Below are 13316 nucleotides of genomic sequence, written 5' to 3'. Positions count from 1 at the left end.
AAATTAATTAACCTCACAAAATAACGATGCGAACGTATTTTAAAGTAGAAGCTGTACTTAGAGTTGCATTTTTCTTTATGTTCAGGAAGTGTTATTTTCCACAGTAAGAATTATGTAATGGACCATTTCAGTAACCACCTGCAAAGAAGTTACATTTCTTTTTTTTTTTTTATTTTTAATAAAAACTTTCAAGAGCTTCAAACTCTTGAAGGAGAGGAGTAGTGGGGAGTATTCCACTGCCCACCACAGTCCTGGGGAGTATTCCACTGCCCACCATAATTCTTGGTGCATTCCTGAGTATGTGAAGGTTCTCCTAGTGCAGTTTTCCCGTTGCAGGGTAGCTCCCATCCCTCATGCCCACCCAGCAGCATGACAGTGATAGCTTTTAGCATAGCCTACGTAGCTTAAGCTCGAGACATTCATTTCTGTCCTTAGTTTCAACATTTAACTTCCATCTGTTCTTCTCCCCTTTTTTTCTTTCATTTCCCTGTTTCCGTTTTTTCCTCATGCTATGACATAAAAGTGGGTGCACTGAAAAGACTGCCCTTTTTGAGGAACAGACCGAAGGAAAAAGACAAAATGAAGGCCTTCTACCGTCGCTCCATGTGTAAGACTTTATGACAGTTCAGCTTCTTCTCAATGGCTACACTGGCTTCCTTACTAATTTTTCACTAACCTCTCCCTGGACTGCGCTGTATTTTTCCTCCTCTTTGGCAATGTGCAAGTCCTGCTACGGTACAAGGAGCTGGAGCTTTTTCTTTTTACTTTTTTCCCTCCCCCTTTTTTTTTTTTTATTTTTTTTTAAAAAAAAACCTCGGCACTGAATACTTTATATATGTGCGCACACACACACACACACTCACCTACACATCCCCACGCACATCCATATAATCTATTCAGTGCATTGTGACTGCATATATTTGTATACATAGTTGTCTATATACACATGGCCCCATGTGTATATAAATTTACAGTGCACTGCGTTCACAGAAACGGTTCTAAACGACACGTTCTGCTAAGAAATCCCTGTGATTTTTTTTTTTTTTGTTGTTTTGTTTTGTTTTAAAGGAAGTGTAGGCAATTGTGCAAGGCTCTCTGGTGGTCTGTCACTCTGCAAGTACTCCTCAGTTGTCGTTTGCCAGAACGTTGTATTGATTTCCTCTGTCTCCTTTTGTTTTCTGATGAGGGGTGGACAGTTTTGCTGAGCTGGGGGCAGTGCAGGTGAATCTCATCCGCCGTTGTACTTTGCTCTGTGGCTCTGTGACCCCGTGTGCCCGCAGTAAAACCTGCACCGCACCAGGATCCCGTGGCACCGCTGGCGCTCCTGGCCGAGCACCTTTTCTCTCCCCGTCCATCCCACCTTCTCACGGCACACAGCGTGCCCAGGCTCTCACGCACATCCTGGCACATCCTGGCACATCCTGGCATGGCGAGGACCCCGTAAACGCCCCTCCCTGTCCCCGAGCCGATTGCATGACGTTGTCTGTCCGTGCCAGCCCCGAGCCGCTCTCGCGCTTACGGACCTGTCGAGCTTTGCGATGCGCAGTGCGAGCGAGCGGGGACGGGGCCCACGCTGATCATCTGCTTTCATTTGCATCCCAGCCATGAATGACCTGGTGCAGTCCATGGTCCTGGCAGGAGGACAATGGACAGGTAGTTCTGAGCATCTGGAGGGTCCCGATGATATGTCCACGGGTAAAAGGAGGAAGGAATTGGGAGCTATGGCCTTCTCCACCACAGCCATCAACTTTGCCACTGTCAACTCCTCCACAGGCTTCAGATCCAAGCAGTTGCTAAATAATAAAGGTATAGGTAGAAGCTTTTTGCACCGCGATGTAACTGTGTAATATTGATTTTTTTTCTTATGCTTTAAGTTTCTCGACAAAAAGCAATCTTAATAACTCAGCTGCAGCGCTAAAAGATAATGCATAGGTTTAATAACTGCAGTTATAAAATGTTCCAGGGTTTTTCCTGCAGAATATTTCCTAAGGAAAAAAATGGATTGCTTTGAAAAGCATTTTAATATGTTATACCAATGACAAGTATTTCAATAATCTCTGCCTTTTATTTTATTTTACATCTTCTTTTATGTCTCTGTGTGTAGATACTACATCCTATGAAGATGTAAGTCCCCAAGGTATTAGTGATGATTCTAGTACAGGATCAAGAGTTCATGGTAAGATGTGAACTTTAACTGTATGAATTAAGGATATATGATGTGAATGTTAACACAGTTTGCAAAAAAACAGTGAATGACTTGGTTGCAATGAGCATGTTCTCTCTGATTTCCATATCTCTCCAATGTACTGTATCATTTCTTCAGACTCTCCTTTTCTTCCTTATCTCCTACATCAGACAGATGTTCTGTGTCTCTGGTAGAAAGTACCTGTGAAGTGCATCTGAACAGGATCGAAGCATTTTCCCCTTCAGTGGGAAAGTGGTGTAACTTCCACTTAGAGTTAACAGTAAATAAAAGAAGTTATCATTTCAATCCTAAAAACCCCAAATCCCAATCTGGCCCAAGTTTTCAAAGTTTATTGTTCAGTGAAGCCTAAATTTGCCATGTGCTGTAGTTTATAGAAGCATTCCGTGTTCCTTCAAGCAAAGCTTTGAAGTGAAAGCTGTAGTAGGTTACTTAGAAGTGAAGTTTTGACTCCTGTATAAACATTTACAACTAACATGAGCAGCAGGCGTTTTTGAGGCTACTAACAGAGCATTTCCCTTGTATTGGCTCAGGAGTGCAGGACTTTGTCTGTGCAGATGCTCTTGCTCCTGCTGCTCGTGGCCTTCCAGCCCTGTGCCAGGTTCCCTGTCAGATCTGTTGTAAGTGCCCTGACCACGAGCAGCCCCTGCATGTCCCTCCTTCCACCCGTACCCGCCTCCCCCTGACAGTCACTCTCAGTTCTAAACAGACCCTCTCTTTCTCTCTCTCTGTTTCCTCTCCCCTCTACTGTGCTATTCCTCCAGTGCCCTTTTCCAAAGTGTCCTCTTGGACCGCCTGGAAATTGCTCCGCTTTCTGATGTGTAAGAACCCCTGTGTTGCCCGTGGGCATGCTGGGCCTGTGTCAGTGCATGCCCTGCCTGAGCATTCTGGGAGCAGAATGTGAAGGGACCGTGGCCTCTGCTGCAATCTTGTTCATCACCGTGTCTCCTAATTTTCCATTCAGCTTCCAGACCAGCCAGCCTTGATAGTGGCAGGACATCCACTAGCAATAGCAATAACAATGCTTCACTCCATGAAGTCAAAGGTATGCTGGAGGGGAATTCAAATCCGTGCTTTGTTACTTCCATTCTTTTCTCTGTGAGGATCATCTGTGTAGATTAAAAAAAAAACAAACAAACAAACAAAACCCACAGCCAAAAAATTCCCCCTGCAAACCACAGCAGGTGCTTCCTTAAGTGTTTCAGAGCCTTCATTCCCCAGATTGGGAACAAAGGTGTTACTAGAACTGATGATTTTAAGAAATATTAAAAGGGTGGGGTTGCTTTCTAAGTCACCAGCTATTTTAAATCAAACCTTACCCAGGTAGCAATGGTACAAAATAAGAATTCCCCCCAAATTACTTTAAAAGTGATTTTTAAGAAGAGAAGTTGCTCCTTTTTTTTTTTTTTCCCCAAGCATCCTCCTGCACTGCTGCTGTGGGCTGTGTGCTGTACAACTGGCCAAGGTGGCCTCTGTGGTACATCCTGGAAACCTTTCTGGTTTGGATTTAACGGGTTAACAACAGCCCTGGATCTACCAGGATTCTCTAAATTACATCTGTGGTGATACATTTTTGTATCTAGTGGCCGTTCTAGGTGTTGTACAGACTAGAGCACTGCCAGCTCAAGACTTCATTTAATATTCATGGCTTCATTTATGGAATGGTGTCTGTTTGTTTGGAAACTTGGGAATGAATGCCAGCTGAGTATTTCTAATACTTTATATGACATCTCTTTGATTACTCCCTTCTGTAAAAGACTCCTTGAGGTCCTCCTTGCCTCAGTTCAGAAATCCCTGGTGTAAGCAATTCATCTTTGTTCAAACTTAGTTTCGTTTCTTAAGAGTAACATGAAGTCAGAAATACTTGATTATCCCTAAGTATTTTTTTTTAGCAATTCACAATTTCTGACAAATAAAAAGAATTGGGCTTGTGGCATTTATTTTGCATTTAACACCATGTGCTTCCTTCAGGTCCCAGTTGTAACCAACTAGGAGTAACAGCAGAAAGTGTTGGAGAAGCAGCATTGCTAAGTAGATCTTGTTGGAAGAAATACTTCCTTTCCATTAAACCTTTTGTATTTCATTTAACATTCTATTGCCACGTGCCTCCCAATGATGCTGAACAGGAGCAGGAGTGTATCCTTAGCCTCTTGGAATGTCATGTTATGTGGATGGAGGCCCAGATTATAATGAAAAGTAGTTTTTATTAAAAAAAAAAAATCATGTTGTAAGTGCTGCACGAGGTAAGTCAGGGGAGTCAAAAAGGACAACTGGATTATTTTTAGTCATTTAAAGAGAATTAGTGTTCAATCTGAGTCAGGTTGTACAGGTTTATAGCTGTCCCATGTGTTTCTGATGGGAATCCCTGCTCTCCTTGCCCCCAGCAGGCGCAGTGAACAGCCAGAGCCGGCCCCAGAGCCACAGCAGTGGGGAGTTCAGCCTCCTGCACGAGCACGAGGCCTGGTCCAGCAGCAGCAGCAGCCCCACCCAGTACCTGAAGGGTCCCACCCGCTCCAGCCCCGTGCCCCAGCTGAGAACTCCCGAGGCGCTGGAGAGCCGTGGAAAACCCCCCAAAACGGGCTCTCCCGGCAGCGAAGTGGTCACCCTGCAGCAGTTCCTGGAGGAGAGCAACAAGAGTAACTCCAGTGAGGTCAGTCTGGAGGGTGTTCTGGCTACGTGGTCTCGCTCGGACGGGCTCAGTTAGTGCCAGGCGCAGGGAGGAGAATTGCTGTAGAGCTTTGTGGAGCTGTTGGTCTCTCCTCATACACTGCACCTGCTGCACCACACACCACATTGTTTCGAACTCCAGAGGCCCCTGGGTTGGTGAGAAGTCCTCCCCCTGGTGCCCGGACACTCGCAGTGCAGGGGGAAGGCCAGGACTCCTTCCAGTCCGGCACATCTGTTCAGCAGGAGCTGTTGTCAGCTCTGTCCTGCATCAACAGCAAGGGAGATGTTCGGCTTCATCCCCTGAGGAGACTCTTGTCTGCTTCAGTTCTGTCTTTGTAACATTCATGGGAAACAAAAAGCAACCTTGGAGCTTACTGAAATCTGAGAGGAATCAGACCAAGGGAATGTTTCTGTAAAGCAGTGACAGTTTGTTAGACACCTCAAATCACCTTTTCTGTGCTGGTATTCCACTTTCTTCCTCCCTAGTTCTTGAGTAGATCTGCCCAAAACCCAGAAGGGCTGTAGGATAAAGCCAGGCAGTCACTGTGACCAGGATGTCTCAGGAGGAAGGGTCAGGCTCTGTCTTATTTAAATGACACAAGTGAAATGGAAAAATACACATTCCCAGCTGGTCTGATTGGGGTTGTCTGGGACAGAGACCTGGGTCTAGAGGAGATTGTTTTGTTGGATACTTGCAATGATCTCTCACCTGTGGTCTCCCTGACATGGATTTTTAGGTTTTAAGTGTGTATATATTATACATGTTTAATATTGCTTTTAGAGCTGACAAATCAAAAAAAACATAATAATCTTTGTAGGGTCATTCTGCATTTATGTCCCCGAAGATCGCTTAGGAAAAGGTAAAGATTAACAATTACAAAATTGTATAAAATGATAAATGTGTGTCTCCTGGTTTGGGCAGATGAAATCCGCAAGTGAGGAGAACCTTCTAGATGAAGTGATGAGGAGCCTGTCTGAGTCTGCGGAGCTGGCAGGGAGGGAGAGGCTCCGGAAGCAGCCGGGCGCCGGCTGTGGGATCGTGAGATCCTTGAGTGTCAAAACCACCGTGGATTTCTCGGACGGCCGATCCCTGAAGCCGGAGCAGCTGGTGAGGCCCAGCCTCCGCAAGACTGACGATCTCTACTTCAGCAGCTCCCCCATCAAATTCCCGCCCGGAGCCCAGGGCAAGGCCCGGGCGGTGAAGGACAAGCTCCAAGCGACTGTGTCCCAGCGCCAGTCCCGGGACTGCAATCCCTACGCCACCTTACCTCGTGCCAGCAGCGTCATCTCCACGGCGGAAGGGACCACCCGGAGGACGAGCATCCATGACTTTTTGTCCAAGGACAGTCGGCCGCCCGTGTCGGTGGATCCGGCGGCGCCCGCGGCCGACAGGAGCGCTCCGCCCAGCTCCAGTGAGTACTCAGCACACGGGTTCTCCTCCCCCTGTGCCCACTGGGTGCCCTACAGAGCAGGGGGTGTCCCGCAGGGCGAGGCCACGCCGCGTAATTTGGGATGTAACTCCGAGGTGCCCAGGCCTTCCAGGCCGGAAAGGCCAAATTGCGGGGAGAGGACTTTGCCGAGCGCGAGCGTGTTCTGGGATAAAGTCAGTGGATCTGGGCCTGGCAGCGCAGGATCCTTTACTGCGCCCCAGCCATTCTTATCCCTGAACACGGAGTTAGTCAGTAATATCAGTGGAGTGCCCCAGAGACCCACCTCCCGAGCAGCTGAGCAGGCAAACACGTCGGCATTTAGGTCAGTGCCCTGGATCCAGGAACAGCCTCGTGCTGCTCAGAGCCCTGCCCAGGGCGAGCCACGGGCAGCCCAGCCCAGGGAGCCCATCCCTGCCCCCGGTGCCAGCGCCGGCGAGGCCGAGTGCCCGCTGCTGGTGTCGGAGGATAACCAGACCCTGTGGTATGAGTATGGCTGTGTATGAGGAGGAGGTTGTGTCGTTACACGTGCTCGAGTCTAACATGCCATAGGGCTGTTCTCCGTGCCCGCTGGATCACAGAGAAAACTCCCCTCCAACGAACAGCCCCTCTCTGCTTGGTCCCTGGGCGGTTGTGTCCCGTGGCCGTGGACTGTGGCATGTTGGAATGTGGAACTGTAACCCCACCAAAGCCTGCATGAGACCTTAATTGCACTGTGTACGTCCTGCATGCCTCCATAATGCCGTGTTGTTGTTTGTCACGCATCACAAACGTTGGGTGTTCTCCTCTTGGTCACTGCTGCATGTCAAACCACACGCATGCTGCGTCCCGGGAACGGCATTCCCGGGAAAGGACGGTGCTGCCAGTTGTGCTCCAGCTCTCAGGGCTGTCGGGAACACGTGGATCATCTGCCTGGAGTAAAAATGCTTTTTTTCCCTCTTTGAGAAGTGAAAAGAAGCATTTAGAGATATCTCAGTGTCTCCTTGCCCTTCTCATTTATGCCACGTCCTGGCATAAATGCACGAGGAACAAATCACAGCCCAATCATTCCGTGCCTCCAGTTTGCACAATAAATACCAATTACTGAGCAACAAACACACAGAGCATTCATAATCCTGGACAGAAATGATAATTCTTATGAAGAGGTGATAAATAGTCACATGATACCCAGCACTTGTTGTGAAAAAATGGCCTTTTCCACCTTTTCCCTTGAGTCTGCTCTGCCTTTCCATGTCTGGGGTACAGCCGTGGGAAAGGGTTTGGTTTTATCAGGAGTCAAATAACAGACTCCTTGTGATGCGTAGGAATAAAATCCTGTCTTGAGCATGGTGGAAATCCATTTTTAATTCTCAACAGAAGGGACACTGACATAGCAGAAAACAAGGTGGTGTAACAAAATAACGGAAAAAAATGTTAAATTAACACAGTTAATAGAAGAAAGAATAACCAAGTTGCTTGCAAGGTTAGGGGAGGATAGGAATGCTTCAGGGAATAACTCCTTAAATCCCAGATGAGCAGCTGAAGAGAAATGTTGGAGTTATTAATGTGCCACTGCCTCTGCAAGTGCTTGAAACTCCTCAGTGGCAAATATAAACAGTTTAAAATTGTACCAGACTTAAGCAGTAACTACGTGAGGCTTTAGACACGAGCCCTTCTCTGCAAGAGGACGTGGTCAGGCCAGCTGTGGGAGCCAAAGTTACACCCCTTACAAAAAACCTGAATGGAAGTTAAATATTGAGAGTAACCAGCATCACATTTGGGTTTTTAACACTGCCTTGATTCTGCAGCAGCTTTGTGGCACTCACAGAACTGCTCTGTGGGCTGAGCTTTAATTCCTTAGTGCTTGACTGGGAGGGGCAGGGAATCCACAGTTCCCGGGGAAGAGCAGCAGATATTCCATATGGGAGGGTGTGAGGGCTCTGCTTTGTACAGGAGAGGGAGCCCTGCATTTCCAGTGGGGAAAAGGAGTGAGGGCAAGATATTGCCTGTTCCTAAGGTGTTCTGTGGGATCAGTGTCCTGGTCTTGCCTCATGTGGTTTGCCTTCACTCCCATTAATCTGTAGATGTGTTGGAATTGTGCTGGAGATGAGGAGTGCTGGCATCCCAACGTGTGCCCCACACTTTTGATAAGTTATTTAAGGAATTGCAATCTCAGCTCTGAGAGCACTTTGTATAAACTCACACTGTGCTGCCAGGAGCTGTTGTTTTCTTACCTGGGCCTTGCAGATCCTCTGCTTGTTCTGCCCAGAACAAGGTCTGTAGGAGTGTCCTGGAGCACCAGTGTCTTGGATCTCCAGGAGCTGGACACCAGCCTTTGTCCAGCTCAAACCACTGCTTTCCATTGCTTTATAAATGTGTTGATCAGCAGCAGTGGAAGTGTTCAGTGCTCAGAATAATGACTTACAACATTTGTGTATTGGATATGAAAGAAAGCCAATGTTTTCATGAACAGAAGGTTCATTTTTTTTCTCTGCTTTTTGGTCTTTACACTTGAGCAGGAAGTTTGTGGATGTCTCTCTTGGTTTATGCTTAAACAGTGGAAGGATCTGTGGAATTCCTCCCGTTCCCAATCCCTGCTGCTCCTGCGCTGTGCACAAGGCTGGCTGTGACACACGTGGATCCCTGGCCCGTTCCGTGGTCCCTGCTGCCTGGAGATCTGCTCCAGGAGTTAGGAGTGCACGGCACTGATTAAACACGTGGCTGCTGGCCAGGGAGGTTGTGTTGTGCAGGCTCAGCAGTTTGCTCCCAGTGCAGCTTTGCCTGATGCTGTGCTGTGAGTGCCTGGGGAACTCAGGGTCTGCATTCTGCATGTTGAAGCTGTCGCATGCCAAGAGCATTTCCCGGTTTGCAGAGCGGAACGGGAATGTTTCTGTCACCGCGGGAGGTCAGAATACAGCGAGGGGAGTTCTCTGCTAGGGTCAGTCAGCTGGGCTTGCATCTCATCATTGTTTTTGCTTCCCATATATGCAGAGATGTAGGGTTGGCGTGGCTGAAAGTGACCCATATCTGACTGTGCTTTGCAAGTAATGCCTGTTTCAAGTGCTGAGGTGAATGGCAGTGAGTGCAGCTGAGTAGGCACTTGCAGTGAGTTTCTTCTGTCCCTCTCCTCTGTCCTTTCCTCTTAAAAACAACCAAGAAGTGTTTATATATCCTTTTGCTCTCCTAATGAGTAGAATGTATTTAATGCATGAGGGTTTTTTTCGTGTCCTGATGAACACAATGAATAACCTGAAATGCTTTTCTCTGCAGATGTGGAAGCTATCCCAGAAAGCAGAAATTCAAAAAGCAGGTCTAGGGAGCAACAAAGCTCCTAATTCTATTCCCCACTACATGAGCTGTGGGCCAAGTGGTGAGTTTCCTGCCCAGACTGTAAATGAGATGAATTTCATTTACAACAAACTAACAGCATTACATCTCAGACCCAGAGCACATTGCATTAACCAGATGTAAATACTGCTTTGCTTAACTGGCTTCTCTCGCGCTCACCGGTTAGGCCAGGACTGACTAGTTAGGCCAGGACTAGTGGCCCTCAGGAGGGAACCTCATCCCATTCAGCCTTTTTGCCTGTAAAAAATGCCAGTTTCTTTTGATTTTTTTTTTTGCCACATCTCACTAAGAAGGCCCAAAGAAAAACCCCATTAAGAACCAGCAGCGAAGTCAGTTGTTAGAAAGGGAGCAGGTAAATCCCCCAGGTGTGGAGTGGCCCCCAGGCCGTGCCTTTGTGTGCTGCTCTGAGCTCCCTGAGCCCCTGTGCTGCTCTGAGCCCCTGTCCTGCATGCTCTAGTGCTGTTAGTTCTGTTCGTGCTCACCTCTGTGTTGTGCCTCTGCTCCTGCAGCCTTTTCTCACGTTCTTTTCTCTTTCTGCCTTTCGACTGCACACAGAGAGAAAAGTGTCCTTCAGTATCTCAGTGTGAAGCCTTTATATCTGAAGTAACAAGACAGCGACTGTAGGAGTCATTAATTAAAAAAAAAAAAAAAAATTGAGGGAATTTTGTACATCCTTCGTGACTAGAGCAGGCAAGACATAAAAACCTACCTACCTTCCTTCCTTCCTTGAATCAAGGAGCTCTACTGGAGTCTACTGCCGAAAATGTGTAGATGGGCTTAGGAATTATTGCACATTGCACTGTTAAGATCTACTGAATAAAGGACAGTTCTCATCTCCCTAAGGACCGAGGATTTTAAGGTCTCAAGAATTACTCCAGGGAAAAAACAAACAAACAAACAAACAAAACAAACTTCTTTCATCTTCTGTTTTTGAAATTAGCCACTGATTTGCTTAAGCTTCTGCTAATAATTAGCCAAAAACCCCCATAACTGGCAGTTTCTCTTTACGTCTGTAAATCTAAAGGAAATGCTGTAGTATTTTGTTGAAATGGACTGTATATACAGATACAAAAACCTCACAGCTACTGGCACTTCACTGCCTTATTTGGTTTGCATAATCTGCATGAAATTGCTCTTAAAAAAGAAAAAAAAAAGTTTATGCTGATTTTTTTGTTGCATACTGCAAGAGAAAAAAAAACTTGTTTACATCCATGGGAAAGTTGGGGAACTAACAGAAGTGGGAGTCATGGGATAATGGTGTTATAGAGAAACTGTTTGTCTTTTGTGTTTTTCACCTTCCCGAGTTACTCTGTACGTTCAGATGTTTCTGACAGGAAATTGTCAGGTCTGAGTTTTCTATAACGTTTATTTTAATATAAGGCTGTTTTCCACAAATGCCATTTCCAGGTTACGACTGTCTTACGATGTTTGTGTATTGACTAATATTTTTATTTTTTTTTTATTGTTTGTCTCTTGACATGAGCTGATTGTGGCTTAGGAGGTTTCTTGATGGCAAAAAAAGAAATGTAAATAATATCATATGCATTTTACAATCAGTTCCCTTGAAGGTTCTCTTTTACTAGATCCGTTTTTGTTCGTTCTTGATTTCTATTAAAGTCAACAGACGTTCTTGGTACCACCGGTGGTTGCATATATTTGTGTCTGGGAAGATTTGCAGCGAGCTCAGAGGAAATGGAGAGGAGCTTGGATCCAAAAGGAGTTGTTACACATTATTAAAACCAATAAGCACATTCCTATTCCTGTTGTGGAAGGTTACATTCCCTGTGTCACCTCCCAGGTCCAGAAGGTCACCTCCATCCCCTCAGTGACAGTGAGCCTGACTCTGCTGAATGCAGTTCAACACATCCAAAAGCATGAAATCTTGTCAGAAAGGGGAAAAAAGAGGCAAGTTCAATAAGCTTTAGAAGGGGACACTTTTTTTGCTTTTTTTTCTTTAAAGGGACTTCCTTCTGAAATATTTTTTATGCTAAAATGGGCTAAAAGATCTACACTAAAGGCGTGGCGGGTGTGAAAGAGAATTCAAAGACCAGAAACGTTAGGAAAATATCTCTTTAATTCTGAGGGACAGTGTGTTCAAGCTCCTTTCAGGGCCTGTGACTGGGTTTTCCTCACTGAGGGCGGAGGACTGATGCAGTTCCAACCCCCAAACCCAAACCATTTAACAGTGTTACTGTTTTCAGGAGCCTTGTTTCCATCACACAGGAATCCCCTCACATCTCACTGATCAGCTCAGCTCTACTCTGGAGGCATCCAGTTGTCCAAGGTTACCCTTCCCAGCTCCCACACTTTGCTTTTTGCATGGTGTTGCACCTTCTCAGAGCATCTGTGGGGTCACAAACTGTACAGCTGCTGTTTAACTCATCCCTTGGACCAGAAATGACCCCCATCCAAACCCTCCAGGGACGTTCCTCGGAGGAGATTTGGGGGGCAGGATCCTCTCTGGTGGATCAGCTCTGGGGGCCCAAGTCCTGCCAGGGCCCCTCTGTGCCATCCTGAGCGGGTTTGGACCCACTTTGTCTCCGTCAGCACAAAGGCCAGAGTGGGATTTTGGGTTGTATTTGCCAAATGAGCCACGAGCAGCAGCAGAGACATGGGAGCACTCGAGGGATTTAATCTGCTTCTCCCAGCACTTTGTTTTGCAGGGAAGGTTCGGGACAGTCCAGCAGTCAGGAGGGGCTGTGAGCTGCTGGTTCCTGCTTGCTTTCTCCTTCCTTCATCCTCCCAGTGCCCTTAAAACAAAGTAAAAAAGCAGATTTGGGAGCCACTTCTCAGTTCCTGGAACACAGAGTCTCAGGGAAGCAGCAGTTGGAGGCCCAGCTTTGTCCCCCCAGAGTGCCAGGTCCAGGTTAGGAAGGAGGTTGTCATGCTATACCATGTGTATGTTTTATTTACTTTTCTGATAGTCTGTGAGGATTTAGTAACATTCCCAACAGGTACTGTTATTTCTAAACGTTTTCCAGGGCATGATGCAGCCTAACAAAGGAGCTCATGTGTGATTTTATTTTTTATCTTTTTTTTTTTTTTTAGAGGTAGCTGATGATGTATATGTAAATAATGCTTTGATATTAATAAAACTGCCTTAAAGGAATGTACCTAGGTGTGAAACAGAACTTAAAAAGCTCTTATTTAAACTGTAATTTCCTTTACATATTGATTTTTTTTTTTAAATGTTCGCCATTGTATACATTTATTAATGATGTTATTAAAATGCCAAACCAAATAATTTTTATTCTTATTTCGTCGTGTGTATGTTCATACACACTTTTTCTGGAAACTGATGTTACTGGCAGGGTGTTGGTGTCGTGGTCAGTCGGTGATGTGTGCAGTGAGTATTTCTTCTGGAAGGAAAAAAACTGATAAAACTGTAGCAGAATTTTTCTGGACCGTGTGTGTAGTTTGTTCTGTGGGATTTGTGTAGACTCGGGTAGCTTTTAAGTGTACACTACTTTGATACTTTTATTTAAAAAAAAAACAAACAAAGAAAACAACGCTAATTTCGTAAGTAAAGACAAAAAGAAATCGTTATAGATGTGACAGATATATTATTTGAAGCTTTAGTTTTGCTTGGGGGTTATTTTTGCTGAGCTAAGTCTCAGGATCCCCCCCGAGGATGACAATAGTTACACTTCAGGCAGTGCAGGTTCTAGGACTGGGCACATGCCTTTAAATCA

At 45.9% G+C, this 13316-nt stretch overlaps 1 protein-coding gene across 15 annotated transcripts in view; it reads left to right on the top strand.

Moving 5' to 3' along the window:
• The window catches only part of CCDC88A (coiled-coil domain containing 88A), a 63897-nt gene extending 50879 nt beyond the window's left edge, over positions 1-13018 (top strand). For 2 of the 15 annotated variants that reach the window (XM_032684137.1, XM_032684136.1), the window contains exons 26-33: positions 524-607; positions 1603-1806; positions 2105-2176; positions 2737-2823; positions 2968-3024; positions 3168-3248; positions 4588-4853; positions 5793-13018. In XM_032684137.1, the coding sequence (XP_032540028.1) occupies positions 524-607; positions 1603-1806; positions 2105-2176; positions 2737-2823; positions 2968-3024; positions 3168-3248; positions 4588-4853; positions 5793-6803 (1862 nt within the window). In that variant the 3' untranslated portion in view covers positions 6804-13018. The remainder of the gene's footprint in view (positions 1-523; positions 608-1602; positions 1807-2104; positions 2177-2736; positions 2824-2967; positions 3025-3167; positions 3249-4587; positions 4854-5792) is intronic. The other 13 variants (XM_032684145.1, XM_032684143.1, XM_032684141.1 and 10 more) reach the window with 12 other exon arrangements.
• Positions 13019-13316: the final 298 nt, after the last annotated feature.

This window comes from Chiroxiphia lanceolata, chromosome 3 (genome assembly GCF_009829145.1).
Source record: "Chiroxiphia lanceolata isolate bChiLan1 chromosome 3, bChiLan1.pri, whole genome shotgun sequence".
NCBI classification, from domain to species: domain Eukaryota; kingdom Metazoa; phylum Chordata; class Aves; order Passeriformes; family Pipridae; genus Chiroxiphia; species Chiroxiphia lanceolata.
Note: the sequence above shows the minus strand (reverse complement) of the source record. Positions and strands in the feature narration are given on the sequence as shown.